Consider the following 26,440-nt stretch of genomic DNA (forward strand, 5'->3'; position numbering starts at 1 on the left):
CATAATACAAAGTGGTGTAAGTAGTTTACTACATTTGACATTTTTTTAATATTTCTATTTGATTTGGGTATTTCCATGTTCGTGGAATTAATACTGTGACTCGGAAATGTTGTTTATTCCAAAATTAGTGAAAAGAACATAATAGAATAATGACATGTCTCGCTTTTAATATTATAAATACACTAAATAAGTAGAGGAATTGAATGTCTTTGTTCATGGCTGACAAAACAGGCCAATTCCCCTTTATGTAATTACACTTTCAGTTATACAAAACATTGTGACCTATAGGCCTATGTCTAATTTTACCATATGTTCTGACTATCCTGCAACGTTTAACGCAGCCTTTAAATGAATGGTCGGAGGTGTTGTTCTGAGGAAACAGAAAGATTTTATATAAATGTATATTTGTTTTATAATTGAGGATGCAGACCGTTTCTCCCCTCCTATGACATCAAGCTTCTACCCTGCTGTGCCACATCATTTGAAGGCATCCGGTGCGGGATGGGAAGCGAAGGGTGGGGGGCGGGATGTCTGGGTGGAGAAATAAGCCACAGGCATCTGTAAGTGTGAATGTACATTGACGTTAACAACCAATACAGAAATCGTTGTCTTTCTATTACAATATCTGTATCGACAGCCCAACATAGGTTGATGCTACAGCGTTTTTTTGCGTGCGTAAAAACGCGCAGACCGAGTCTCTTTTGAAGAATCTCCAGAAAACGAAGGATTTACTAAACGGTATACCGGCATAGATTGTGCTGACGCGGCCTTGAGTGTTTTGATATGTACCTTGTGGTGTATGGAATAGATACATCGCGTTTTATATCCAGATGATGAAATCAGGAGGTGGCTATTTTCAGAAAATGGCAGAGATGGATTTTAAAACAACAACGATGGAGGCATTGGCTCGTATGAGTGTGAGTATCCATGTTCTGCTGTCAATGGATGTATTTTTACATAATATTCTTCTTTACTCTTATTAAAATACATGCATTTCTGAATAGAGAACAGACTTAACTGGTTGTAGGCTGTCTCAATGTTTCAACTGCGGACAATGTATGTGAATGGGCCTTCATATCATTTTCTTTACCAAGATTAAAGGCAGTTGAAATGAAAAAAAAACATTGCTTAGATAATCTGAATTCATTTTCTACCATGGAATTGTAAAATATTTCGTTATGCAGGCTAGTGATGCTGTTAATGTTCCTAAAAATGCCTCGTTACACGAGACTGAACTCCTCCTCTGAAATGTCAGAAAAACAATGCTCTTTCTACAATTTGAAACAAGGTTGTTTTAAACACCATCAAATGCAAAAACAGTGTGGTTGCAGCCACAAATTACACATTTTATTTTTTGGGGGGGTGGGGGGGTGAACGGGTTTCCATGGAGACGGGATGCAGGACATCGGGTTGTGTGGCTGCACCAGCCGGTATAGGGTTAAAACAAAACAGAGATGGTTACAATACACCATTGTGGGCTGACTAGATGCATGTTAACGTCGCCTTCACCAACAATTTGGGATATAATGTACAGCATCTTTTGCTGCTGCTGCCACCAGCCTCTCATCTAGACCCCATCTTTCTTGCTCATTCCTCGCGATGCCTCAAACCCCTCCCCTATTTCCCAGAGACAGCGCTCTCTTGATGCTGCATATATACACGTAGTCTACTGCTATGGCGCCTAGATTCCAGGTGAAGGTAAGGATGCCCTGTCGCATCGCCTGTTTTACGCCTCCACCTCGCTGGGCTCAGCTTTAGCAATGCGCACTATCCGTTTAAGATGGATACAGCAGGGCCACAGGCTCGCGTGGTGTACATAGCCAGCTGGAATTGCAATATCCTGAAAAAGAAATACGCTACATTTGCTAGTGGATGAGAGAAGGGCAGGCCGGAGTTGACATTGGAGAATGACACAGAGAGACTGAGGTGGGCTGATGGAGAAAGTAGGTTATTTTTGATTTATCCAATTAATCCAATGTAACGTTTCAGAATGGGTCTATCATTTTTTACCATGCTGCTGTAGCCTCTTTCTGGGTCATCTGAAAACGTGTAGCAGTTATTTTATTGGACTATTTAGCTTTCATCAATCAATTTTTTTATATAATAACTGTGTTAACATCATGTGAGTGCTTAATAAAATCAAGAGATCATGCAGGAATATAGTGATCCCCTGTATTTAATCCCTACTGCTTCTGCATCCACACCCCCAGGCTCAGTGGTTTTAACAGTGGTCTCCGGTGTGCTAAGCTGTCCCGTTGCTATCTTATCACACCAAAGTGACCAAATCCCCAAACCCCCAATGCAGCAGGCAGTTTGTCTTGTCCTGTTTTTGAAGTTAACTCACAGTGTCAGTGATGTTCCTGTTTTGCAGCTTACACTGCAACAGTTTAAGGTTGAGGTTGCATTTCAAAGGCATCCACAAAGCCAGCAGGCCATTCTGTAGCAATATGACAGAAAGTGTCATACTCCTCCTGTGTGCTGCACTAACAAATGCTGACTGAACACAAAAAAACTAGAGCATTTATCACAAATACTAGGGTATGGATATAGGAACAGGTCCTTCTCATTGAGGCAGTATATTCGTGTGGTGACACTGTAGCTGTGGGTCTGTGCAGCCAGTGTGTCCTTTTCAGTCAAACCCATGTCCTTGAGCAGCAGGCCTATGACACGCCAACTGCTCCAGTGGGGTGGCTTTCACACCCCCACCATCTCCAGCTTGGGCCACTGTGCTTACAAGGTGCTGGTTCAGCATTGAGGTATTCTTGTGCAGCACTCCTCTAAATACAAGAAACCAATCAGCTCTGGATTATGTGGTGAATAGCGATCAAATGACCTAAACAGTTTAAAGTATTCTCAGTGAACATTCTAATGCACTGCGAATGTTGTCCCATTTACCAAAATGCCACATTTACCTCTAAAAGGATTTTTTTTGTTTTAAATGTCATAAAGTCAGGAAAAGGCTGCAACATCTCATGATTATACAAAAGCATAAGCGACAACTGGCTAAAGAGTTGATGTTCATATGCAGTGCTGCAATTTAAGGGATGCACTCTGTGCAGTGGTTGAATAATTAATGACTGGTCTTTATCCATATTTAACAAGAATGATGGCCTATGTCACATGTCTTTGATAGCTTTTCACATTGCCCGGTCTCTCACTCTCTCTCAATTCATTTCCTATGATGCTGAATCTCCTCAGAAGTACAGACTGAAAGGTGTTCTTAGTTCTGGACTGTTCAGAAAACTGGCATTGAGTTTCGGTTTGACTTTTTTTATTAGATATTTTCTTAGTCAAATGAAAGTGTTGCAAATCTTGGACTTAAGTTATTATATGCTTGTGTTGAGATAAAATGTTACATTTGAAATCTTTGGCTACTTTTATAAGGGTTTTTTGAAAAAACAAACAAGAAAACATATCTCACAGTTAGGTGCTAAAAAGAAGGTTTTGCTATCAGAAAAAAGAATTGAGGTATTATTTCAACATTAGTATTAACAAATGCAAGTGTTACATGTCCACTCAAAAGCTGTTTATGCACATTTGTGTTCTTATGTGTGCATACCCTAATCTCTCTCCTCTTTGCCTCACAGTCTAACATGAAGAGCCTAGAGCAGGAGTTGCATTGCAGTGTGTGTAAGGACATAGTCAAACAGCCCGTGGTGCTGCCATGCCAGCACAGCGTCTGCCTCATGTGTGCCTCAGAGGTGTTGGTAGCAAACGGCTATCCGCCTCCAGATCTTCCCCCGGAGCCCAACTCCCCCGCCTCAACACCCAACACCCGCTCACCGCGTCAGGTTCGAAGGCCTACACCTAAATCTGAGCAGCGACCTATTGACCGCGTGCTGCGCTCGGGTAGGAAGTACTTTGTCATTCGTCATTTTAATCAAATGTCTTGAGGGGACGTTTATGTCTTGTTTGGATCAAAATGGAGGCCCTTTGGATTGACATGCAAATTATTCTATTTACACCTAAACCCAATCTTGATGTTACTCTAAGTCAATGATCAAAATATCTATGTAAGGAAAAGCTATCCTGTCATTTTCTGTCTCCTGCTGATCATAACTGGATTTTCTGTTTGGTTTGAGGTCCCCATCTGCCTTCGCCATCCATGCCCCGGTCTCCGGGCTATGGCACGTATCAAGGGCGACGGCGTAAGGAGGCCCCCCCCCTGGTGATGATGTTCCCCTGCGTCCCCTGCGGCCAAGATGTAGAGCTGGGAGAGAAAGGCCTTACTGACTGTCTGCGCAACCTCACCTTGGAGCGCATAGTGGAAAGGTACAACCCGAGAAACACACATATTATGTTCTGAAGCCAAACATACACAAATGGAATGATTGGGTGTGAAAACCAGACGGTGTGGAAACATTTCCAATTGAGATTAATCAGCAGAAACTAAGCTGTTGAGGAATCCTGCAGAGCGTGCACTGCATACTGTAGCTACTGACTGAGTGCTGCCACAGTCTAGTTGTTTTCTGCGTACTTTATCACCTATTCAATACTGTTTGGCTCAATGTTTCACAGAGAACCCTTTGCGCTCTCATTTCGAAAGCTTCTACAACCTTTCATTTTATGTTTTGGTAGATGACGCTTAATACAAGTTACTCAACCACTTTAGAAGAAGCCCTATACAAAGGCTAACACAATCTGTTTTCTCTCCACCCCTCCACCAGGTACAGACACACAGTGAGTCTGGGCAGTGTGGCTGTCATGTGCCAGTTTTGTAAGCCTCCTCAGGCTCTGGAGGCCACCAAGGGCTGCGCTGACTGCAGGTCCAATTTCTGTAATGAGTGTTTCAAGCTGTATCACCCGTGGGGGACACCACGGGCACAACATGAACATATCCCACCTACTCTCAACTTCAGACCAAAGGTACGAAAACAGGACAAGTACAATTTATTATATTGAATATGAATATGTCATAAGCTTTATCATACTGCAAGAAGAAACTACAAACCTAACCCTGTTTTTAAAAATCACAATTTTTTTACATTTTTGGTAAAACTTTGTAAAATGTCTTAAATAATGGCTTCATTAATGGTCAATACATCTTTAATAATACCTTACAGATCAGGTGTAAGTAAACTATAAAACATGTTTGACATTTCTTTAATTGGCGTTATGTTTGAATTATTAACTTGTAAATGCTGGTCATTTTTTAATAAGCCACACACCTGTAGTTAGAAAACATAATTATAGATTAAGTGTATATAAAGAGAGAATGAACTTAGTGTCTCATAACCAGAGCTGTTGATACATTTATTTTGGTTGGTTTTATTTGAAGAACTTCCTGATTAAGAGCCACGTAAAAATATAAAGCAATTGTTAACCTGATAGAGGATGATTTATCACAACTAGGCAACCCTAAAGAGGCCAATGGCCTCTAACGGATCATTAAAGTTTCAGAAATTATATATTTAACAGGATGGTTGTTAAATCCCTTTAGAAGTGGTACCAAGCCCTGATGTTTTTCAAGATCTAATAAAAAAAAAAAAGTCTATGCAATTTCTTTTTTCTGGATATCTTGACTGCTGTTGCCTTAAGACTTAAACAGAAGACTGGCCTTGCGACGTGCTTCAGATACACAAGTTTAGATTTAATGTGGCTCTTGTCCTCAGGTTCTGACCTGTCCGGAGCATGACCAGGAGAAACTGCAGTTCTACTGTCGGTCCTGTCAGCGGCTACTCTGCCCGCTCTGCAAGCTGCGCCGCATCCACACCGGACACAAAGTGCTGCCAGTGGCCCACGCATACCAAGCCCTAAAGGTACGAGTCTGAGTCTGACTGAGTTGATCTAAATGAGATAGAATGCAATATTGCACTCAGGATTTTTTTAGTTAGTTGAACGGAAGTGTCATTAAAATAAACTTCTGAAAATGAAACTGTATCAAACATTTTATTGGTGCCTTCTGTGTTATGTTCAATGTTAGTTTTGTTTTGTGCTGGCATTTTAATATTTGTTTTAATCATATTTTTCTCATTTTCGTGCAACCTTAGTAAACATAATTTAAAATGATACTTTTATGTTATTAAAGGGCAATATAATAATTGTTGAATAAAGGTATATTTCTCAACAGTATGCATGTTTAATATTTTTGAAATCAACCTAATTTGAAAATGTTAAAAAGAAGCGGATATTAATGTACCACAGCGTGCAGTTGGGCTGATGGAGAGTGAATATACTGCTCTGTGTAAAAATCAAGCCGTCTGATGTGCATTTGTTGTGTGTATGTTGTGTTTCTGTTGTCTCTTTGACAGGAGAAGATTACAAAGGAGATGAACTACATTCAGTCCAACCAGGACACAGTGCTGTCTCAGATTACCCAGCTGGAGAGCTCCATCACTCAGACTGAGGTGATTATTACTTTTGGCTGACTGACAAAATGTTGCTGAACATGACATTTACACCAGTCAGCAGCTAAACACCATAACACTGTTGAGGTTCCTGTCGACAGATTTGATTTGACAAGCTCATTTTACAGACAACTCAATTCACATGTTCCTTTGGGACCTTACTCACACTTGTTGAAAGTTGACTAAATATAATCCTGCTAAAAATGTAATTCAAGCATTCCCATATGTAAGCATTGAATAAATAAATAATGCATTGTTTATAACACACTATAATGAAATTGTAATCACTTTTTGTTAAAAATATCAACAACAACAAAGTTATTAATCCTCGTGAAGAGCATTTCAAATGTGTGTATAAAAGTCCACTTTGTGATTTTTATCACCGTTTTCTTTTTATACCTATTTTAAAAGTTGGTTAAATTTCATTACAAATGTTATCAAAACTCAAGCAGACCTTCTTAAGATTTCTGCTGGTGCTCTCAGCTGCCTCACATGGCCTTCATCAGCTGTCATGAGAATAACAACAAGTATTTACAGATAAATACAACATGTTTTAAGAGTTCTGATTCATACATATATTAAACATATTCCTAGTATTGATAAAACAATTTAAGAAGTTTTGCTTGATTATTATATTTTGTTCTGTAATTCATCATCTGTTTATGTATTAATAATGAGGAGTTATATTGTAGTTGTTGACAAAAACAATATCAATGTTCCTATATCTGCCAACTACATTATAATTTGATATAAATCAAAATACTAACTACTAAGAGGCCTTTCATTCAATACACTTTTATTATATTCAATGTTATAGAGTGCACAGCAGTAATCTATCCATTATAACATTCTCATTTGTAACCCTGATTGTATGAATGCAAAACTGTTTCTATGAAGGGTTTCTGAATCAACTTAATGGCTCTTATCTGCTGGGTATTATCAAATATTTAAAGGTATCCCCCTGTGATTGATCACCAGGTAAACAGTGTGTCAGCCAGAGAGCAACTGGCTCAGAGCATCAGGGATCTGACAGCAGCTCTGGCCGAGCGCCACTCTTCGCTCACTCAGGCTCTGGAGTCCACACGGAAGAAACGAGGCGAGGCGTTGTCTGCTCAAGTATTGGAGCGACGTGGATTAATGGAACATGCAGGGCTCATGGCGTTTACCCAGGAACTGCTGAAGGAAACAGACCAGCCCTGCTTTGTACAGGCTGCACGCCAGACCCATAACAGGTTTATCATATGACTATCTGGAATCACTTTTTCACTTGATTGAACAGAGTTTAGTTCCTTGTTGATCGCTGGGAAAGAAGTTGCAACTGTTCAAAGATAAATACAGATGTCTTCTTTTCAACATATCCCATAAAAAGTCCAAAAGCAGCAATGAACTGAGCTTTCTCTTTTTTTCACCGCACCAGGTTCAGCAAAGCAATCGAGAATCTCCAGCATTTCACTCTGGCTGCTGATCCATCCTTCAGACACTTCCAGCTTGACGTCTCCAAAGAACTCAAACTCCTGACGGATTTGACCTTTATAAAGGGTGAGAAGGGGAGTGATGGGAGGAAGTGAAAGGGGGGAGGTTGAGAAAGAAAGTGGAGGACAAAAAGACAGAAGCCTTTTGATTACTTTCTCATATTCCTTAGATCTATTGCAGAAATGCAGTAAGTGTAAGCCAGTAAAATAAGTGAAGGTTTAGATTTGTCTGGATTTGAGTTTGTCGTGTACATTTAAGGGGACATACTAGGAAAATCTCACTTTTTTAGTGCTTGTGTAAAATACGTTTGGGTGTCTGGAGTGCCGACTAACCCACTAACTGTTAAATATGGCAACCCAGTCAGTGTTTTGTGGGTTGTCTAAGTCATAAAACATATGATCTAACAAGCCATTCATATATGGCCCCCTTCCTAATTCACAATTAGGCTCATTAGAATATACCACCCCCCATCTGAGTATCTCCACCCACAGAAAATACAGAATACTACCTTTTTAAAAAATGTTGCTTGTCGATAATAGAGCTGGGCTTTTTCAGTTGGGGGGCTTAAAGATACATGCGCTAAACAGAGCGTTTCTGACAGAGAGTGCATAAAGGTACATTCAGAAAGACAGTATGAGGAAAATGTATGTAAATCTGTCCTAGTAGAAACCCAGAATAGAAGTATGAACATAACAATTAGACTTATGTGTCCCTTTAAAACCTCACAGCTCCAGTGGCTCCAGTGATTGACACCCAGCACACCATGGCCTATGACCAGCTGTTCCTCTGCTGGCGACTGCCCCAAGAATCTGCACCGGCCTGGCACTACTCTGTGGAGTATCGTCGTCGGGGTGTGGTACCAGGAGGAGCCTCTAGAGGTGGGGTCAGGGGAGGATTGGCCGCCGCCCGCTGGGGCTGGCAGCGATTGGATGAAGTGAGCGGGACGAGCGCTGTGATCGACAGGCTGGAGATGGACAGTGTGTACGTCCTGCGGGTGAGAGGCTGCAACAAGGCGGGCTATGGGGAGTACAGCGAGGAGGTATACCTGCACACCCCGCCTGCACCAGGTGAGTGTACACACAGAACTGTTTACTTAATCATTAATAAGGTAACTTTAAGTTTGCCTCTGGGATACCCAAACAGAGGTGTATCTGCCCTGGTGAATGTGTCATTTAGTTTGTAGGAAATGCACCTTAATACGATTCAACCCCTAGCAAAATACCGTAGGAAACAGTTTGCAAAGAACAAGCATAAGAATCCAAATTAAGCTCAGTGCTTTAAAAGTCCACAAACATCAACAATTAAGCTGGGAAAGTGCTGTGGGAATCAGGGTCAATAAAACGACATCACACAGTAGATCTTTGAAAAACGCATGACTTAGATTGTAGAATTTTTGAAGTGTACTATCAAAACACTAATTTCACACCAGCAGAAATCAGATTATCCTCCCTCTTGAGGCAAACCTTGGCAGATCAACACAAGGGAACTCAAAATAAAGGCAACTTTCAAAAAGACAAGATACAAAAGAAAAAGGCAAGACTATAAAAAATACGCAAAGAGGGTTTGAAAACACAAATATTTGAGATAAGATAAGCTAAATACACATTGATGATGGCTGTACTTCATGTACTGTAAGTATGCTATTGCCAGTGTTTTGTACTGGCACAAAGTCAGCATTTAACAGTGCCGTCGCACTGGACATTGCCATTTGAAGCCTTGATTTAGGCATTTGTAATTCACACATTTCTAAGATAAGCGGTTGAATTTGAAATGATGAACACTTGGTTATTTTTAACAACTTGTCTTATTTGTATTTGTTTATAGTTTTATGATAGCCTTGCACTTAACCAAAAAGTACATGTGAACATTGAAACAAGTTGTCAGTGCTACAATTAAGTCTGTTGGGGGAATACTTAAAAGCAAAACACTTTTCCGTAGTGATTTATTTAGATATGGTTAGAACACTAGGTTAAAGTTGGAATGTAAAATGTGAGTTGCTTGTATCATGACGGTTTGGGTAATTTTTCCTTGGGGTATAATTTTAAACTTGTACGATTGTATGACTCTGCTCTTGTTTCTTGCTTCATTGGACTTCTTTATAGAAATGTCAGTGCAATCCCAAATCTCAGCAATTATCTTTGTGATTACAATACTGTTTTAGTGTGAGGAAAACAGCCTCAAAACTGGGATAGCGTTGAACTTTCTCCATGGTGAAGATGAAGATCCTAGAAGGGTCATCCCCAACCTGCACAAAGTATCCAGAATCTTTTATACATTTTTTTGTATCTCCCCTTTACTATGCAAGAGTCTTTCTACAACATTTAGTTAATGACTTATAAGTCAGTGACATATTTGACAGCTACAAAATAATCTCATTACATCCACACAGCAAGCAGTGGTTGCTGTCACCCATCTCTTCACACCTACTACTATTATTAAAAAGCATGTTGGATGTTACCATGATGTGCAGCAAACAATTCACTCTTTCTTTTCTGCCCATTTTCTTTTTTTTCCAATTTCATTTTCTTAACTTCCATCACATCCTCACTTTATGACTCATTACTACTTCATATTTCTCTCATTTCCATGTCACAGCTTTGCACTTGTCATCGCTCCTTCCACGCTGCCAACCTACATGCCTCCTACGGAACGTAAGAAGTGCATTCACATCTCTTAACCGCCCTTCTGTGCCCCTATACGCTTCTCCTCTTTCTTTTTGTGCTCATCTGTGCTTCAACCCCCATTTAAACAAGCCCTCACCCCTGTGCCTCCCACTCTACCTCCCATAACAAAATCTGTCTGGGTGCTGATGAGGTTTGCAGTTTGTTAAGACTTGAAGCTTAACAACATGGATCGGATTCAGATCCGAGGCTTTTCAGTGGTCGAGTTGAGTGATTGATGAATTCCTTGTGTCCTTGTAGGCTGTTTTTCCTTCCTGCTGTTAAGTATGTTTTCCTCAGTGTAATGTACATCCTTTGGAAAAATCTGCAATCCCCACAGCAAGAGCTTCTTTGTGACACCTTCTGTAATTTACTCTGAGTCATCAGTTTATGTACGAGGGTCCTTTGTCTTCCAGTGCTGGAAGGAGGCGCATGAAGCTCTCTTTTCCTCTCCCTATAGTCTCTCCTCTCGATGGCTTCATTTTGTCCTGATTTCTCTCCTTGCTGCTCTGACTGTAAATCTGTTCCACTTTCCTCTGTCGCCTACTTTCTCCTTATGCTACTAAAACCCCTATATGTAATTTCTGTTTGCACCTGTCTCTTTTTCCTCCCTTTTCCTCTGTTTGCTGTGTCCTATCTCCTTGTCTCCTCCCAGTGCTCAACTTCTACCTGGACTCTCGCTGGGGTCTCCATGCCGACCGGCTGGTGGTCAGTAAAGAGCAGCGCTGTGCTCGCAGCGTCCCGGGTCTCTCTCTCCTGCAGGCCGCTGACCAGGCCCTCACTTCCTGTCACCTGACCTCAGACCTCTTGGTGGGAGATGTTGCTATTACACAGGGACGACACTACTGGGCCTGCTCAGTGGAGCCTGGGTCCTACCTAGTGAAGGTAATAAAAAAACAAAGGAATGGTATTGTATATACTCAAATATTTACTTAAAGTAAAAGTTCAATAATTCTGAACATTGATCCCTTCAATCTTGAAACTGTTGAAAGTGGATTTTTGTTATTACTGTGCTAGGTAGCTTGTTAATTTCACCACGGGATTAATAAAGTTTCACTTCAGCCTATAACAATACATGGGAACTGTTTGTTTATTTTATTTTGTATTACAAATGTACAATCTAGTCGTGAAAATGTAAAGCTGTAATTTAATTAAACATAATAAATTAATTGGAGTATAAAGTAGGAAATTGAAGTATAAGTATAAAGTAGGACATTTAAATAATTGTGTAAAGTCCTTTAAATTGTATCTATGTACAGTACTTGTGTAAATTGAGAGAAAGGACTATCATCTAGTGAAGATGCTTTTGGAAAAATCAATAACATGCTTTTTAACAAATCATAAATAAGAATCAATAGGTTAGGTAAAGATTTGCTACAAGATAAATGTTTATTTAAATGTCAACTTAAAATATATTGTTTTGTTCTTATCAACAGGTGGGAGTCGGTCTTGAGTCTAAGCTGCAGGAGTGGTTTCACCTTCCTCAAGACATGGCCAGTCCCCGGTAAGTATCTAGAATCAAAAAATATCTGACAACATTCAAAGAAATAGTAGTATGTAATCAGGTGCATTTAATTAATCCCTGTAATAGGTAAATATGTAATGTCCCTTAATTGGGTTAATCTATAGTATGTCCCACTTTATTTTGGGCGGAATATTCAGCTTTTTGTGTGTTTGATGTATTGCTTTTTAGATTTCAGAACGCAAACATTGGATACAATAAAATGTGTTTGTTGGTGAGTGTGAGGCAACAGAGATAAAACCCAGATGCAGGCAAAGCAGGCAGTTCAGGTATTTGTTTATCAGATTACGGAAACAAGGGCCAGTCACCCGGTAAAACTGGGAAAGCAAGTTCTAAAAAAAACACCTAGTTCCAATTGTCACGTAACATTGTTCAGATTACTGAAGCTGGCTAAGAAAGGCATGAGGAAGTGTGCCAGAGATGACTTATCCATAACAATAGTTAAAGCCCTCATTGTTCTCACACTGCTCTCTCTCCAGCTACGACCCTGACAGTGGTCATGACAGCGGAGCAGAGGATGCTCTGGACTCTGCTCCACCCTTCTGCTTCCTCACAATGGGGATGGGTAAGATATACCTGCCCCAGCACAACAACCACCACCACCACAGTAGCCATGGGAACGGTAACCGAGATCACATTACCAACGGCAACGGCTCCTCCTCACCCACGGGTGTCACCTACCCACTGCCCCCCCGGCTCGGCATGTGCCTTGACTTTGAAAAGGGCCGCGTCACCTTCTACGATGCCCACTCCCTGCGACCTCTGTGGGAAGGTCACGTGGATTGCTCCGGCCCTGTGTGCCCGGCGTTCTGTTTCATTGGTGGAGGGGCCCTGCAGCTGCAGGAGCTGGTAGCCAATCGAAACGCAGATCAGACTCCGGTCAGGAGGGTCACCATCCAGGCTCGCGGTTCTAATTTAAATAACAACTGATGGCAGACCTGAAGTCAAATGGTAGTTTGGAATGTAACGGTAATTGTGAAGTATTTACTCAGCTAGAGCGAAAAGTTAGACATCTCAGCGATTTTTGTTTTGTATTTCATTTACTTTGTATAAGAAAAATGTTTCTATAGCAACAAATATGCAATGTAATTAAGTTTCTTACATTTTTGTTATATGCATTTTTGCAAGAGTTAATGCTTAAGTAGTGTTCGGTTTATCCAGCACATTATATGTAATTATATCTTTGATGCTTGCTGTTGTAGACAGGCTAAATGCATACATTTATAAAGCTTATGTAGATACAGCGCCACACAATGTCGTCCTTACTGTAGAAGCGTTTACTTTGTTGTTTCATGCCTATAATGTTAAAAGCTTAAAAACTCTTTGTTTTAGAGATATGAACCCTATGAAAAAATGCCTTGTCTATTTGATTGCATCTTATGGTAAACTTGGTTTTAACCACATCTATTTGTTTGTTGTCAATCGCCCATTTTGATCCCAACCAAAGTTGTTGTTTTACTGGGATGTAAATGTGGTAAATTAGAGATAGAGAGGAACAATGGGGCAATACTGTAATTAAAAGCTCCAATTATACCTCTGCTGCACAGCTAATTACTAGTTTCCACTGTTCTGTTTGTGCATTGCTGTTTTGTATTTCAAATACGTGTGTGTGTGTGTGTGTGTGTGTGTGTGTGTGTGTGTGTGTGTGTGTGTGTGTGTGTGTGTGTGTGTGTGTGTGTGTGTGTGTGTGTGTGTGTGTGTGTGTGTGTGTGTGTGTGTGTGTGTGGTTTGACTGATAACAGCATTGATTCATTTGCCGACAGTAAAAAGTTGTTTTCTCGCAAACAATGCTTTTTTTTTTTTTTTTTTTAATCTTGCTTGATTATAAGTGAATGAGCAGTGCTTCTTATGAAACTATTAGCAAAATAAATCCATATAAAATATAGCTGCTGGCAGATTATTCGCAAAAAAAAATGGATTAAGAAAATAAACACTGAATAAATACAAATTGTTTAAATTATAAAAACACTTTGTTGGTTCTGTTTTATACACTTTTTTTTTTTTTAACCTCTACAGCTGAATTTACATTGGTTTGCCACTAGGGCGCAGCAAGACCTAGTAGAACCTCAGATCTAGCTATCCGAACACACTGCAGCCATTGCAGTGGTCAGAATATTCTTTATTTGGAAAGGAAAATAATTGGACCCATTTTCCATACAAATAGCCATTCTTTATAGCATATTGGCAAGCACAGAGTCCTGAAATGTGAAACTGGAAAAATTGGCATCATTTTCCAAATCTCCTAAACTCTAACAGATTTGCTTTTATGGATCCCTTACTTTTATAGAAGTATATATCACCAGCCTTTTTTGGTTATTATGTTTCCAATTTTAAAGGACATGTTCTGTCTTTGCTTTTGAAGGATCAGACTGTCTATGAAATACAAGGTGGTGTGAGGCAATAAGAAAAAATAGGGGAACATTTTAAATCATTGACATCAAATTTTTTTTTTCTTAAACGATAACCATATTACATTCCAACCTTTGATTGATTGTCATTGACAACTACGATAATACATTACTCAGATTACAGCAACCTTTCACATGTTGGCCCCATTTTTCAAGTTTTGGATTCTACTTAAAAGCATATTTTTTGCCAAGGGGTCTCTTATGTGTATGGATGGATTTATATGTATTTATAACCACAGATAAAACTTTATTGTACACACGTGCAATAAAATGCATGATAACAAGCCATAAAATGTGTACATATTATATAGTATGTATGTAATACATGGCATCTTATATGCTGAATATAACATGAGTTGTGATGTGTAAAGTGCAAAGGACGCCACCTATTGGCCAATGACAATTAAAACAACAGACGTGTGCCTGACTTAAGAGATGCTTACTCAATGAGCCCCCCTGGAAGAATAATGAATAGTGATTACCATCTGCTTTTGATAAAGATATTAACACCTCACATGTGTAGGTGCTTAGCATTCCTTATGTAAATGTCATGTAAATCGCTGGCGTTTACCTTTTATGAGCTTCAATATGAAAATCCACATGTGTGTTTAATTGGACCAACATTCAAGGGGAAACTATGGGGGGATAAGGGTTTGCCTCAACCACAAAGGGAAAATAAAAATGTAGGAAAAAAATAGAATTGAGAAAAAAGAAATGAGAAAGGGCACAGCCTTGACACAAGCCAAGGTTCTTTTTTTTAACGTATTAATACACACAGATAAAAAAAAACTGCCTCCATAGGGAGGTTTAGCTCTGATCCCCCATGATGTAGAAGAAGTGGAATGCACTGTAAAGCATGAATACATCACGGCACAGCCTTACACCCACCCCCATGTGCTTGCTGCACCTCTCTTCTTTAGTCCAAATCTCTAACAGATTGGGTTTAGTCTGACTGGAGGTATGCAGCCACAACACCACATGTAGGGGTCTGCATAATCCCTGCACTGAGTATTAAGCACACAGCATGGGCATTATTTTAAAGACCTGCTGGAATGACCAATACATAATCTCCATGATCATCATTTAGTATAGGTCAGAGGGAGAGGATGGGGGCAGGGGGGATCTGAATTTATGACGGATCTTCTAAGCGATATATGCAATCTGAGAGACAGTGTGTGCTGCCATCTGGAGAACAAACAGGATCCAGTCGGTTGGAATCCGCTAACACAACTGTCTTAAACAACATGAAGCTAAACCACATGTGCAAAAGTCCTGATTTGTTTGTTAAAACCTGCTATGCGGTTTCTATAGCCTGAAGTGTTAAACATTGTTTATAGGCTACCTGCTTAAAACTATTCTGCTGAATCGTGGATCTCTGGGATGGAAACCTGCAATGGAAATGAAGTAAGCAGGGGGTGAAATAAAAAAACATGAATGTAATGTGTTCCTGCTGCCAGCTCTGTTTATTACAGCTGCTACCTACACTTTATAGACTTTTTATTTGATTAAGGAAGTAGATTAACTATTTATCTTCATATGCACACACCTCTACATTACTATCACAAGAGGTGACAACTCTTCACTTCTGTCTCTCCATATGTAACAGATGATTTGTTGAAGGGATTGAATCAAACTCACGTCATTCATTTATTTTACATAGCTTGCCCTGCCTTTAAATTCAATAACGTCATCTAGACATTATTCTTCCAGACGTGACCACTGTTAAAACATTTATGTTTCACTTTCTCATCCATCCATCTACCCATTAGACTGAACCGCATTAATTATTTATAACTTCCTGCTTTTATCACATTGATAATCTGAATAGGGGAAGCAGAAAAAAAATCAATCCGCTAAATGTTGGCTAAGAGGATTTGAGGGGCATAGCAGAGCCATCTTCCCTCAATATAATAAATGAGGGGTGACAGTAATGCTACACAGAGCCCATATGGCCACATACTGTAAACAAGTGCACTGCAAGAAGACACAAGGCTAATTCTGTTCCACATTCACACTCCGGTGGCATATCCTCCTGTATTGGATTTCTTTACTGTACTTTGTTTTCTGGTTAATGAGGCGGAGTACAATGCTTGAGTAGTTTATTGCATAAATCAAACTGCATGCAGTGAATAGTGAGACAATTAGAGGGCCCTAGGCTGTGATGTCACAGGATGCATTTCAGGAATGATAAGACATTCCAGAGAATATGCTTATTCCCTTTATTGCGTCGAGTTTAATTAAAAGATTGATGACACTTTCATGTTTCTCCATTAAGTATAAGGCTTTAGCTGGGTAGAGCCTACCACGTATAACATGAACAAAGCTACTTAATCATTAAGTTATATCTTTCTTTTTGAAGACGTTAAAACGCTCCTTCTTTATTATACGATTGTTTAATTTGCACAAAAGAGCTGAACTACTTCACTGCTTCTGGGTGTTTCCCTCGTCTACTAATCTTTATGCTAAGCTTACATTCTGCTGGCTTTATCATAACACTTCATAATTGTAATTGACGTATTTTTTTACCATGGTGTATTATAATTGCCATAAGTCCTAAATCCTTTTTATTATGCATCATAATTTGATTAAGACTTACTGTAAGTTCTCATTGGGTGCTTTAAAGGAAGTAAAAACATACCAGGGGTTAAGGTTTATGTCATACATTCAAATCTGATTTTAAGACACTAAAAGTGAACAATATTTTCTTTAAAACAAGTAATATAATATTTAAATCTGAAATGTCACAAAACCACCAGCAAGTATCAGCTTTTAAGATAATGTACCTTATAGGTCATTATAAAAAGTCAAATTATGTTATGATTATTCTTTTAGAGTATTATAGAGTATATATATTTAAGGATGCTTATAATTCTACAATGCTATAAGCAGATTGTAACACTTTATAAGTATATTTATAATGCATTAAAGACATGGTCATACAAGATGTTATAAAAAAAGCTCTTGCAGGTTTACAGTCTGAAATGTGGGGATCATATCCCTAAAAAACGATTTCATTTTGAACCTAAAGTAATGGTTCACTGGTTTGAACCATTAAAATCTGTCTTATGGATCACGAGAGAGAGGTGGACCGAACTATATAACATAGCTTTTGGCTCTCAATTGTAACTTTAAGCTGGCGTAACTTCAGATATTCTTTTTTACACTCCGTCTGTAACTGTGATATTATTATTTCCATAAAACCAAGGTGTGGAATAGCATTTTAGCGAGACTAATGACACAAAATTCTTCGTAACAAATGGTGTGAGCAGGTGTGGGACCGTTGCACGTGTGGTAAGAAACCATGATTTTGAATGGAGCTTTATATACTATGTGACATTTCCATTCAGTGAATAAGTCAGTCAGGACGTAGCAGATTTTGAGTGGTTTTCCATGGTGGTCAAACATGCTGAGTCCGACCTCAATAGCCCCCTCGCTGTTAAAATTCCAGGTCCCTGAAAAGTGAAAGGCTAGTCAAATCAGTATGTCAACAGGGGATCTGTAAACCACACGTTTCCTGGTCGGCTCTGTCAAAACCAGCTGTGCATACATCATAGCCTGCGTGATCTGTGTGTACAGTTGAAGAAAGAAAGAAAAGACGGACAGAGGAAGGACTGACGTGAAGAAAAAAACAGACAGAGAAGGAGACAGACGTGTAACAACAGATACCAACAGACATTTATAGAATTTGAGGAGGAGCAGGGGGAGTTGGTATTTGATTTGTGAAAAGAGAAAAACAGTTTGACAATCTCTCTGAAGTCTGACAACTCCATATTCCTATCTGTTACCGTGTCCAGGCTTCACAACAGCCCACCCTGGCCTCCTTGTCTGCCCCTCCTCACCTTCCAGATGCTCAGCCAGTGAAGGGTTGAAAGGTTGGCAGGTGCCTGGGGGAGCAGCCAGGAGCCTCAGGGTCAGATTTCTGAGGTCAAGCAGTCGGAGTCTGTGGGTTAAACAGGGGTGGGGCGGGAGGACGGGGGACAATATGGCTAGTGTCCAGAGCAGGGGATAGACGGGACCACAGAGCAGCAGTCTGCTCTAATCAACTTCATTTACGAGCATTGACAGACGGACAGCCACGCCTTAGTGAGGCGGCAACAATCAGCTTTCAGGGTATTACCCACTGCCCACCACAAATCCAAAATCCTTGACCTTTTGCATTTCCAACATAAAGTCAATGATGGCCACAATTGTATAGACAAAATGTACATTGCATTTGTGCGATAACAATTCCAAAACTCATCCGTAATGTGAAATAAAAAAGTGGCTGTACATTTCAAGTGGCATTTAACGATCATATGTGACAGACAAATTGCACCATAATTGAACTCTGCGCCGTGTTTAAAGGCAAACTCCACTGTAATTAGTCTGAAAAATCCATCAACATATTGATGTGAGATTTCTCTGATCTCCCAAAGCAACATGTCTTCAGCCCTGAAGGCCGGACATAATCTGGTTAGCAGGAAAAGGACATTGTCCCTATAATGAGAAACCACAGGCAATATATCGAATGCAGTGAGTGATGATCACATCCATCGACTGGACTTAATGCATATATGTAACTTCATGTGCAGTTTGGCGTGTTCGGCTATCTATTGCATGCCCCAGTTTCTACAGTGCCCCTTCATTACATCAGTGAAATGAGGCGATAAAGTTCTTGATGTCTGCTCTGAAATCAAGGTGGTATTGGAAAGAGTTATGTCGTCTTCCTTATGGTTTATAGCTGAATTCATCTTGCAATAAAACTCAGTTCAGTAGCTACTTCTCCCCAAGTCCTCTCTGCAACACATATATCAAGGCAATACCATGTAGTGAGCGGATCGTATACTACCCCCTCTTCCTCCCATTACCGTCCATTATGTAAATACACGATAAAGTCAGTTTGTTTTAGTCTAGACATGAAGCCCCACATCATCCGCCCCTTGCTGAGCGCCTAGCACTGACCTACATTGATACATTTATAATCAATACCTCCCGAGGTCTCGTGCGCCGACTCGCCTATCGGATGTTGAAGGAAATTGTCCCATCCAATTTAAAATGGCCAAGGGGAACTTTCATAACCATGTGCCAATTAGTTCCACTGTCAATATTGGTAATGCTAAAGGACATCGTGTTCCAGGGTGAGCGCAGAGGAAAGATAGAGGGAAGAGGGAGACATCATCAAGCTTATGGCCGTTGTTCATTGTTAATGGCTGTTACACTGACAAGAAGCATTTGATCAGACACACACACACATATTGTGGGCCATGGTTGAGGGGGTTGTGTTATAGGGCAGAATTACACAACCCATGAAGATAATAAGTAATGACGTCTTATAAAGGTCAACAAACAAAGCACTAGTGGGACAAACACAGGCTGTGTGATGAGATTCATTAGGACAGCATTGAGAGCGTGGAGAGAGAGAAAGAGGGGCTGAGGGGGGGAGTAAGGGGAGGGAATTCCTTAGCTGTACCACTGCGGCCGACACAACAGCAGCTGAAACAGGTGTGTGTCTTTACGCGGGGCACCGAGGGCAACACAAGTGCTATTCTCACATGGTTCAGACCGGTCACACTTGACCGCACTTTGACCTTACACCCACTTGAGGAGCCCGAGACTTTATTAAGTAGGCCCTAAGTAGCGCAGGGGTCTCACAACTATTATCCCAGCAATTAAATACAGACTGTCCCCGTCAGTAAATTACCTTGGCTCAAGGATATTTATGAGCAGTGTGCTTGTCAAAGTCAAAACTCCAAGAAGCCCTGCTATGAATTCGGGACCCCTAATGCGCCGTATCAAGGGGCTCTCCACCCTGATGCTTCTACTTTGATTCGTGGTCACCTCGCCTGTCCGAAGAGACTCTTGGAAATTCGTCCTACAAACTTTCAATTAGTAACTTAAGATGTGACGTCGGAGTTGAGAAAAGACACGTACGAACTGATTGTAGGAAGTCTACAAGCTGATTGCCTGCATTCAACCAAAGTGTTCTTGAATGTGAGTTATTTGTTATTATTTATTACTCGCACATCAATAGAAATGCATTAGTTGTGGAGCCTGCCACATTACTGTGTGTCTTGGTGAAGACGGCATAAGAATGAAACCAGTAGCATTTTCAAATAGTTATGCCTGAGGAAATATAAGCTTACAACAAAATGTATCTCCTTTCTCAGCCAAAGACAACTCTAGAAAATGGCGTTAATCTTTTTACAAGATGTTAGGTTTGGTATAAACTTCTGTCGAGTGACTTAAGACTGTAATTGGCCCAAAAACTCTTAAAAAGAGCTTTATTACTGGTCAGTTCAGCTTTTCAGACTAGAATATCATCAATTTATGGTTCAATTGTAAAGATTCTCCTGATTGAGGTTTGGCCTTTTTTAAATAATGCTTCATTTTTAATCAACGATGTGAAGTTTAAATAGAATACAACTTCTAAGAGGTTTGAGAAAGTTTCTCTGAGTCGATTTATTTTATTTCCACATACATTTCACAGCTAAATCTTTAAAGTAAAAAAAACTAAATCTTTTGAGCTTGTTTTGCCAGGCTCACCTCTCTGTGGCACCAAACCAGTATCACTTCTCGCTCTGCCACCAGCGATATCCCTGGAAGTGACGCACTTTTAGTCACTCTTTCCCTTTCCCAAACACATCTACACACTCATCTAACGACAACATAACACACAGCTATGGTCTCCAACTCAGGAAACAGAGGGTTCCTGTTTTTGAGTCCGAGCTCTATTGTTATCTTAAACAGCATTTTGACAGCACATGCTCTCTCTCTCTCCCTCTCCCTCTCTCTCTCCCTCTCTCTCTCTCCCCCTCTCTCTATCTCTCCTGGTTTTCCCTGCCTCTCCGGCTCTTGCTTCACACACTTGAGATACAACAGAATTATTATCAAACCATATCTTGACTCCAAAAGCTCTTTAGTAGCACACCTTCTTATCGGGACCTTTCACTCTACTAATATTGACAAAGCCAGAGAGATAGAGTCAACACAATTCTCCATGAGCTATTTTCCTGTTTTATCTATGCCTCTTATCTTTGCTCTGTGGCACAGTCACTGATATTCCTGCACGTGAGGATCAAGTATCTCCTCTTCCATCGCTCTGCCTTTTCTGATCCCTCTCACACACCGCTTTCAGGCTTTTTTCCGGCTATGCATCTCTACCCACACTGCATTGTGGGAACCAAAGTGCTGCATGCAGCCTATTGCGCAATGGAAGGTGTTAGGGGGATTGAAGAAAAGTCTGGATAAGCAACAGCTGGATTTAATGCACCGTTAAGGTCATTGGTTGTTCAAGCTGCACCTGCAAATCCCCTGATTCACCCCCCCAACCCTCGTCTAAACCTCTCTCCCCTGTCTGCTCCCTCCGCTCCTCTTTTCTCTGTTGCCCTCTCCTCTTTCATCCACATTCTCAGTCCCCCTTTCTTTTCATTCCTGGCCCTCTCAGCTTTCTCGCTGCTGCCCTGTCAGCTATGAAATCCCCCCCCTGCACACTTTATTTTCTGGTTCAAAATGAACTGATGCCACTGCTTCACCCCTGTCTCACTTTGATTCGCTGTCTCCTTTTCTGTGTCTTTTCTCCTTGTCACCTTCATACTCTCTTTCTCGCTCTATCTCTGTTTCAAAGCCCCTTCAGCTCACAGGCTGTTGTGTTGTGTCTGCCAGGCCTTCTCGGCTGGAGCGCAGGTTTCCTGAGTCCTGGAACGGAACAGGAGCTGGCAGGGAGACACATGAGAAAATCCAGCTCCACTGTTCCCACTGAGCGTCACACTGAAGCAACACAGGCAGGACACAGCACACACTATGATGTATGTAATGATGCAGCACGTCAGGGGTAATCCCATCTGTATTCAGTTTAATCCATCGACTAAATGAAAAGAAACCTTACCTTCACAGTCTGATAGGTATCACATCTTATTCAGTGTGGCAAGTAGCTCCAGGCTGTTTTGAGTTGCCTCAACACAGGGACTAATACATACATTTTATTATTTCATTTAATTCTGAAGATGTTTTTTTCTAGTCCCCACCATTTAATTTACCACTAGAGACACCATTTAGGCAATACAATTCAAAGACAATTTAAGGACAACATTGTTGATAACTACAGAATCAATTATTTTTGCAAGTTTGCAAAACATATATTGGTTTTGAATTCAAATACAGGATTTAAGTTTTATAATGTTGGAAATTGAATATCATAATTTATTCTTTAACCGGTCAGCGAACATTAAACCTCATTTTAGTTTCCACATCATTGTAAATACCCAAAGTTAGTTAATCGGCTAATTTTCATAGTCCAGATCAACATATAGTGACTCATCCTTTTAGGGCAGTGGATTTTCATTTTGAATAGGAAGATGTTACTTTAAGTATAGGGATCCGTTTTTTTGTTATTTTCATTTACTATTAGATTATGAAAAGATAAATACAAATAGTAAACTTATCAATTACGAAAGTAAAACTTATTTGCAGCTCCTTGGTAGTACAATATAACTGAATAATCATGGGCAGACAATAGCAGATCATGGCTGCTACACAAAGCCACAAAGATAAACCGTACTCAAATTGTAGCAGATTTGGAAAGATTTACAGATTTATGTTTCAGCAAACAGACAAAGACACTAACTATCTTCTAGCCGTGCACATAACTGTCTTCATAAACAGAAGAAACAGGCTTTGCCCTTCTGGCAGACAGACGCGCAGATCGTCGCTTACACTATTAACACTGGTGCAGACAAACGTAAACACCACCGTCCTAAGAATAACTCTCCATTTTCCCCCAAAGAATGATGTTTATTTCTCAGTGGCTCTCTGCTGAATGATGTTTACATCTCTCACTCCTCCTGATTTCGCCCTGGAGAGGTCCATGCCCTCTGCACCTGGACAGTTCACCGCCCTGAATGAACAGAAGTGCCCCTCAGCACCTAAAGAGACTCTGGGATCAAACAACAGTGTGCTCCCCGAGGCCCCTAATGAAATTGTTGTTGCATTCTCAGGATTTGGAATAGTACTAATGGTAAACTAATTTTCAAAATGGCTTTTTTAAATTAAGAGGATGGCACAGAGAAACAGTGAAAGGTCTACTGTGTGCTAAAAGCCTGACTGGGGCCTCATTATAAACTCAGTTGAAATAAATTGTTTTGTGTCTCTCAGCTGACAGGGTGCCGCTGTTGTTAATTTATCAGACAACAGTTTAGGGCAGCGTTTTAATGAAAAACAATGACAGCGACAACCATTTGAGATTTTTCAAAGTAGAATGAGGCATGTAGTAATTCATCTTTCAGACCACTGTCTTCTCACTCCACAAACAATTATACTCTTGTATACTTGTATAATTGAGATGTAACAATAAAATAATCTTGGGACAAGCAAGAAAAAAGGACTTAATGGCCTAGAATATAGTGTTAATTCAATGATAAAAGTAATATGATTGCATTACCACACATGTAGATGCAAGTCCACATTTTTATATTTATTAATGTGTGAATTCAGATTAAAATGTGCTTGCGATTAATGAATTTTGCAAAGGATTATGACAATTATTTAGGTAACTGAGGGATTTATAAATGTTTCTTTTTTAGTTATTCTGCAGCCAACATAGTCACTTTTTTAAATCTACATTAATGTATGTATGTTAAAAAAACCTGGCACTACTGTGGTGTTGATGGATTTACATGCCAGAGAAATAACAACCCACTCAGCACTTTTATTACTGCCATTTGGTCCCTTTGAGAAAGATATATAGATGGATAGATATGTTGTTTTATCTTAAATGCCACTGGAAAAAAATCCATGTTATGCATATCTATCGACACAAAGGTAATATTCCCCTGTATCTGTCACAACCATGGATGTATAATAAGAGGTCATAACCATGGTCACAACATATCAGGGACTACGTTTCCCACAAGGCGTTTCGGTCTACGTCATAAATCTGCGCAGAGCTGAGGTGGCTTTAGAGAGGAGGTAAACACATCGGATTACTTCCTTTAAACCTGTTTATTGAAATTGAAATGATATCAACACGAATGTAAATGTTATTGGAGTTGCTTGTGTACGACTGTTATGTTCCCGTAGCCTTCGTCCTGTCTTTCTCGTGTGTTGTTGCCACATAGCTAACGTGCGGCTACTTTGGTGTGCTAAAGCTAAGCTAATTGCCTAACAGCCTTTCAAACGTTCGTTCTTCCTTCAGGTTGTTTTCCCAGCGGCTCACCTGAATTCCCTGCTGCTGCTCTCACCATGACTAAACTTCTGGAGTGGCTGTTCGGCGTGTCCCTGGTGTTAGCGGCTTGGGCTGTGGTGTCTTTCGACCTGTTGAAGCTGAGGCTGCCGCAGAGCTACCGAGAGGCGGCCTGGCCGATGCCCCTGTACCTGCTGGTGTCTTTCGGCTGCTACTCCCTGGGCACGGTGGGATACCGGGTGGCCACCTTCAATGATTGTGATGACGCGTCCGCCGAGCTGCTGGGGCAGATACAGGAAGCCAAACAGGACTTGAGGAAAAAGGGCTTAAAGATATAGCTTCTAAAGGACTATGTAGACGTTTTTGAGAGACTGCAAGGGATGCACGGACTACTTTTACTAACAACATAGTGAATACAGAACACATATTGTTGTTTAGGGTGTGTGAAATGTGTTGGATGAAACTTTGAACTTGTACACTCTTTTTTTGTTTACAGCAGACATTGAATAATCATCTATCACAATAACCATGTATGCAGCAGTGTTTGTCATTATTCAGTGTCATCTCTTACAGATTAAATACTGATCAGATGGTCTTCTGGAAATTAGAAATAAACAGCCTGATAGCTACTTGTATGAAGCAACATATTATTTAACAACACCATATTCTGTTTGAGTCCTTTTTAAGAGCAGGTGGTTTTACTGATGAACACATCTCAAACCAGATAAAACAAGCACAATTGTGATAGGTGCTGTGTTTGGTTAATAACTAGACATGGTTAACCACCCCTGAAAATCACTGCTCTGCTTAAGTTTCATCTGTAACAATTTGCCCATCATTGAAATGCTAACAAATGAAACCAAACAATGGGACAATCTCACTTAAGACTGTTACCATGGGGAATGTTCAGATGCTTCAATTTGTATCAAGCTAGGACTACACAGTGGGGACCGTGTGTGTGTGTGTGTGTGTGTGTGATGCTTGTCTGTATAGACGCACTAGATTGTATCTGTGAAAAAGTGTACATTCCATTGTGCTATTTCAGATGCTATAACTGGAACAAAATTAAAATTGAGTCTATTTTTCTTCATATTTTCTTCTGACATGTTTATGGGTTGGGGGTGCAGATAGGGCCAGGAGGTATGCAAGTATGTGCATGAATGCTTCCATATAAGAAGCATTAGGACCTTAGGACTTAATATATACTGTGCAAGAAACAGATCTCTTTTGTCCCATTGTGTAGTTAATGACATGATAGAATACATATACAGCATCCCCTTATGTATTCTCAAATCAGAAAATGTAAGCTAAATGCAAGCTATGGACTAATCTGATGTTGACAAGCCCACTTCTTTTGTGTGAGCCGTAAATCGCTGCCTATGCTCATTTTCAGTCAGTTCCCGCTGGGCACAAAGCATAGCCCGGCCAAGGCATCATTATAGGGTTTCAAAAAGCTCCTGTAACTTCAGAACAAATGCGAAAGACTTGGCATTTTTTTGTGAGCAAGCTATGCCTGTAGTGCTGTTTGGCTGCAGCCCCATCATGCCTTGCAACTTCACCCCCCATGAATGTCTGCAAGCTGTTGCAAGAGCAGACTGGATGAAAGGCAACCTGTTATTTACCAGCAAATGTTCTACTTTGGCAATTACACCAAAGACTTCACTTGGTAGGCAGTTATATCTTTACTCGTAATCACATGTGAAATAGTTAATCACTTTTTCTTTGTCATCATTCCCTCTGAATCCAGCTTTCAAGACATCCATCTGTTCATTTTTATTCTGCGGGCTAGGAGACAGAAGTATAAATCAGATTAGGCCAAACATCTTTTCCAACATACAGTACAGCTTCATCCTAGACATAACCCTTTACATGAT

At 40.2% G+C, this 26,440-nt stretch overlaps 2 protein-coding genes across 5 annotated transcripts; both read left to right on the forward strand.

The window, feature by feature from the left end:
* The first annotated feature begins 516 nt into the window (after window positions 1-516).
* On the forward strand, window positions 517-13,971 carry trim46b (tripartite motif containing 46b). Of its 4 annotated transcripts, none has more exons than XM_079656214.1 (12): window positions 517-917; window positions 3,588-3,849; window positions 4,083-4,272; window positions 4,668-4,866; window positions 5,613-5,759; window positions 6,252-6,347; window positions 7,326-7,579; window positions 7,765-7,886; window positions 8,549-8,887; window positions 11,136-11,365; window positions 11,917-11,984; window positions 12,482-13,971. In XM_079656214.1, exons 1-12 carry the CDS (start codon window positions 831-833, stop codon window positions 12,930-12,932), a joined length of 2,445 nt encoding a protein of 814 aa, XP_079512340.1. In that variant the 5' UTR covers window positions 517-830; the 3' UTR covers window positions 12,933-13,971. The 4 variants fall into 4 exon arrangements, with proteins under 4 accessions (XP_079512340.1, XP_079512341.1, XP_079512342.1 ...); XM_079656215.1 differs by lacking the exon at window positions 517-917 and adding an exon at window positions 1,432-1,698; XM_079656216.1 differs by lacking the exon at window positions 517-917 and adding an exon at window positions 1,726-1,943.
* A 10,310-nt stretch (window positions 13,972-24,281) lies between these two features.
* dpm3 (dolichyl-phosphate mannosyltransferase subunit 3, regulatory) lies at window positions 24,282-25,656 on the forward strand. Its single transcript, XM_079652656.1, has 2 exons — window positions 24,282-24,352; window positions 24,579-25,656. The coding sequence occupies exon 2, from the start codon at window positions 24,626-24,628 to the stop codon at window positions 24,902-24,904; it is 279 nt and encodes a 92-aa protein (XP_079508782.1). The 5' UTR covers window positions 24,282-24,352; window positions 24,579-24,625; the 3' UTR covers window positions 24,905-25,656.
* The last annotated feature ends 784 nt before the right edge of the window (window positions 25,657-26,440 follow it).

The sequence above is a fragment of the Notothenia rossii genome, assembly GCF_949606895.1.
Source record: "Notothenia rossii genome assembly, chromosome: 10".
Classification (NCBI taxonomy): domain Eukaryota; kingdom Metazoa; phylum Chordata; class Actinopteri; order Perciformes; family Nototheniidae; genus Notothenia; species Notothenia rossii.

Excerpts from the sequence above, each read along its gene's own strand:
- trim46b (XM_079656214.1), top strand. The coding sequence starts at position 831 with ATGATGAAATCAGGAGGTGGCTATTTTCAGAAAATGGCAGAGATGGAT. Across the intron at positions 4,867-5,612 it reads CTCTCAACTTCAGACCAAAG|GTTCTGACCTGTCCGGAGCA; the intron begins GTACGAAAACAG and ends TCTTGTCCTCAG. Across the intron at positions 6,348-7,325 it reads GCTCCATCACTCAGACTGAG|GTAAACAGTGTGTCAGCCAG; the intron begins GTGATTATTACT and ends ATTGATCACCAG.
- dpm3 (XM_079652656.1), top strand. The coding sequence starts at position 24,626 with ATGACTAAACTTCTGGAGTGGCTGTTCGGCGTGTCCCTGGTGTTAGCG.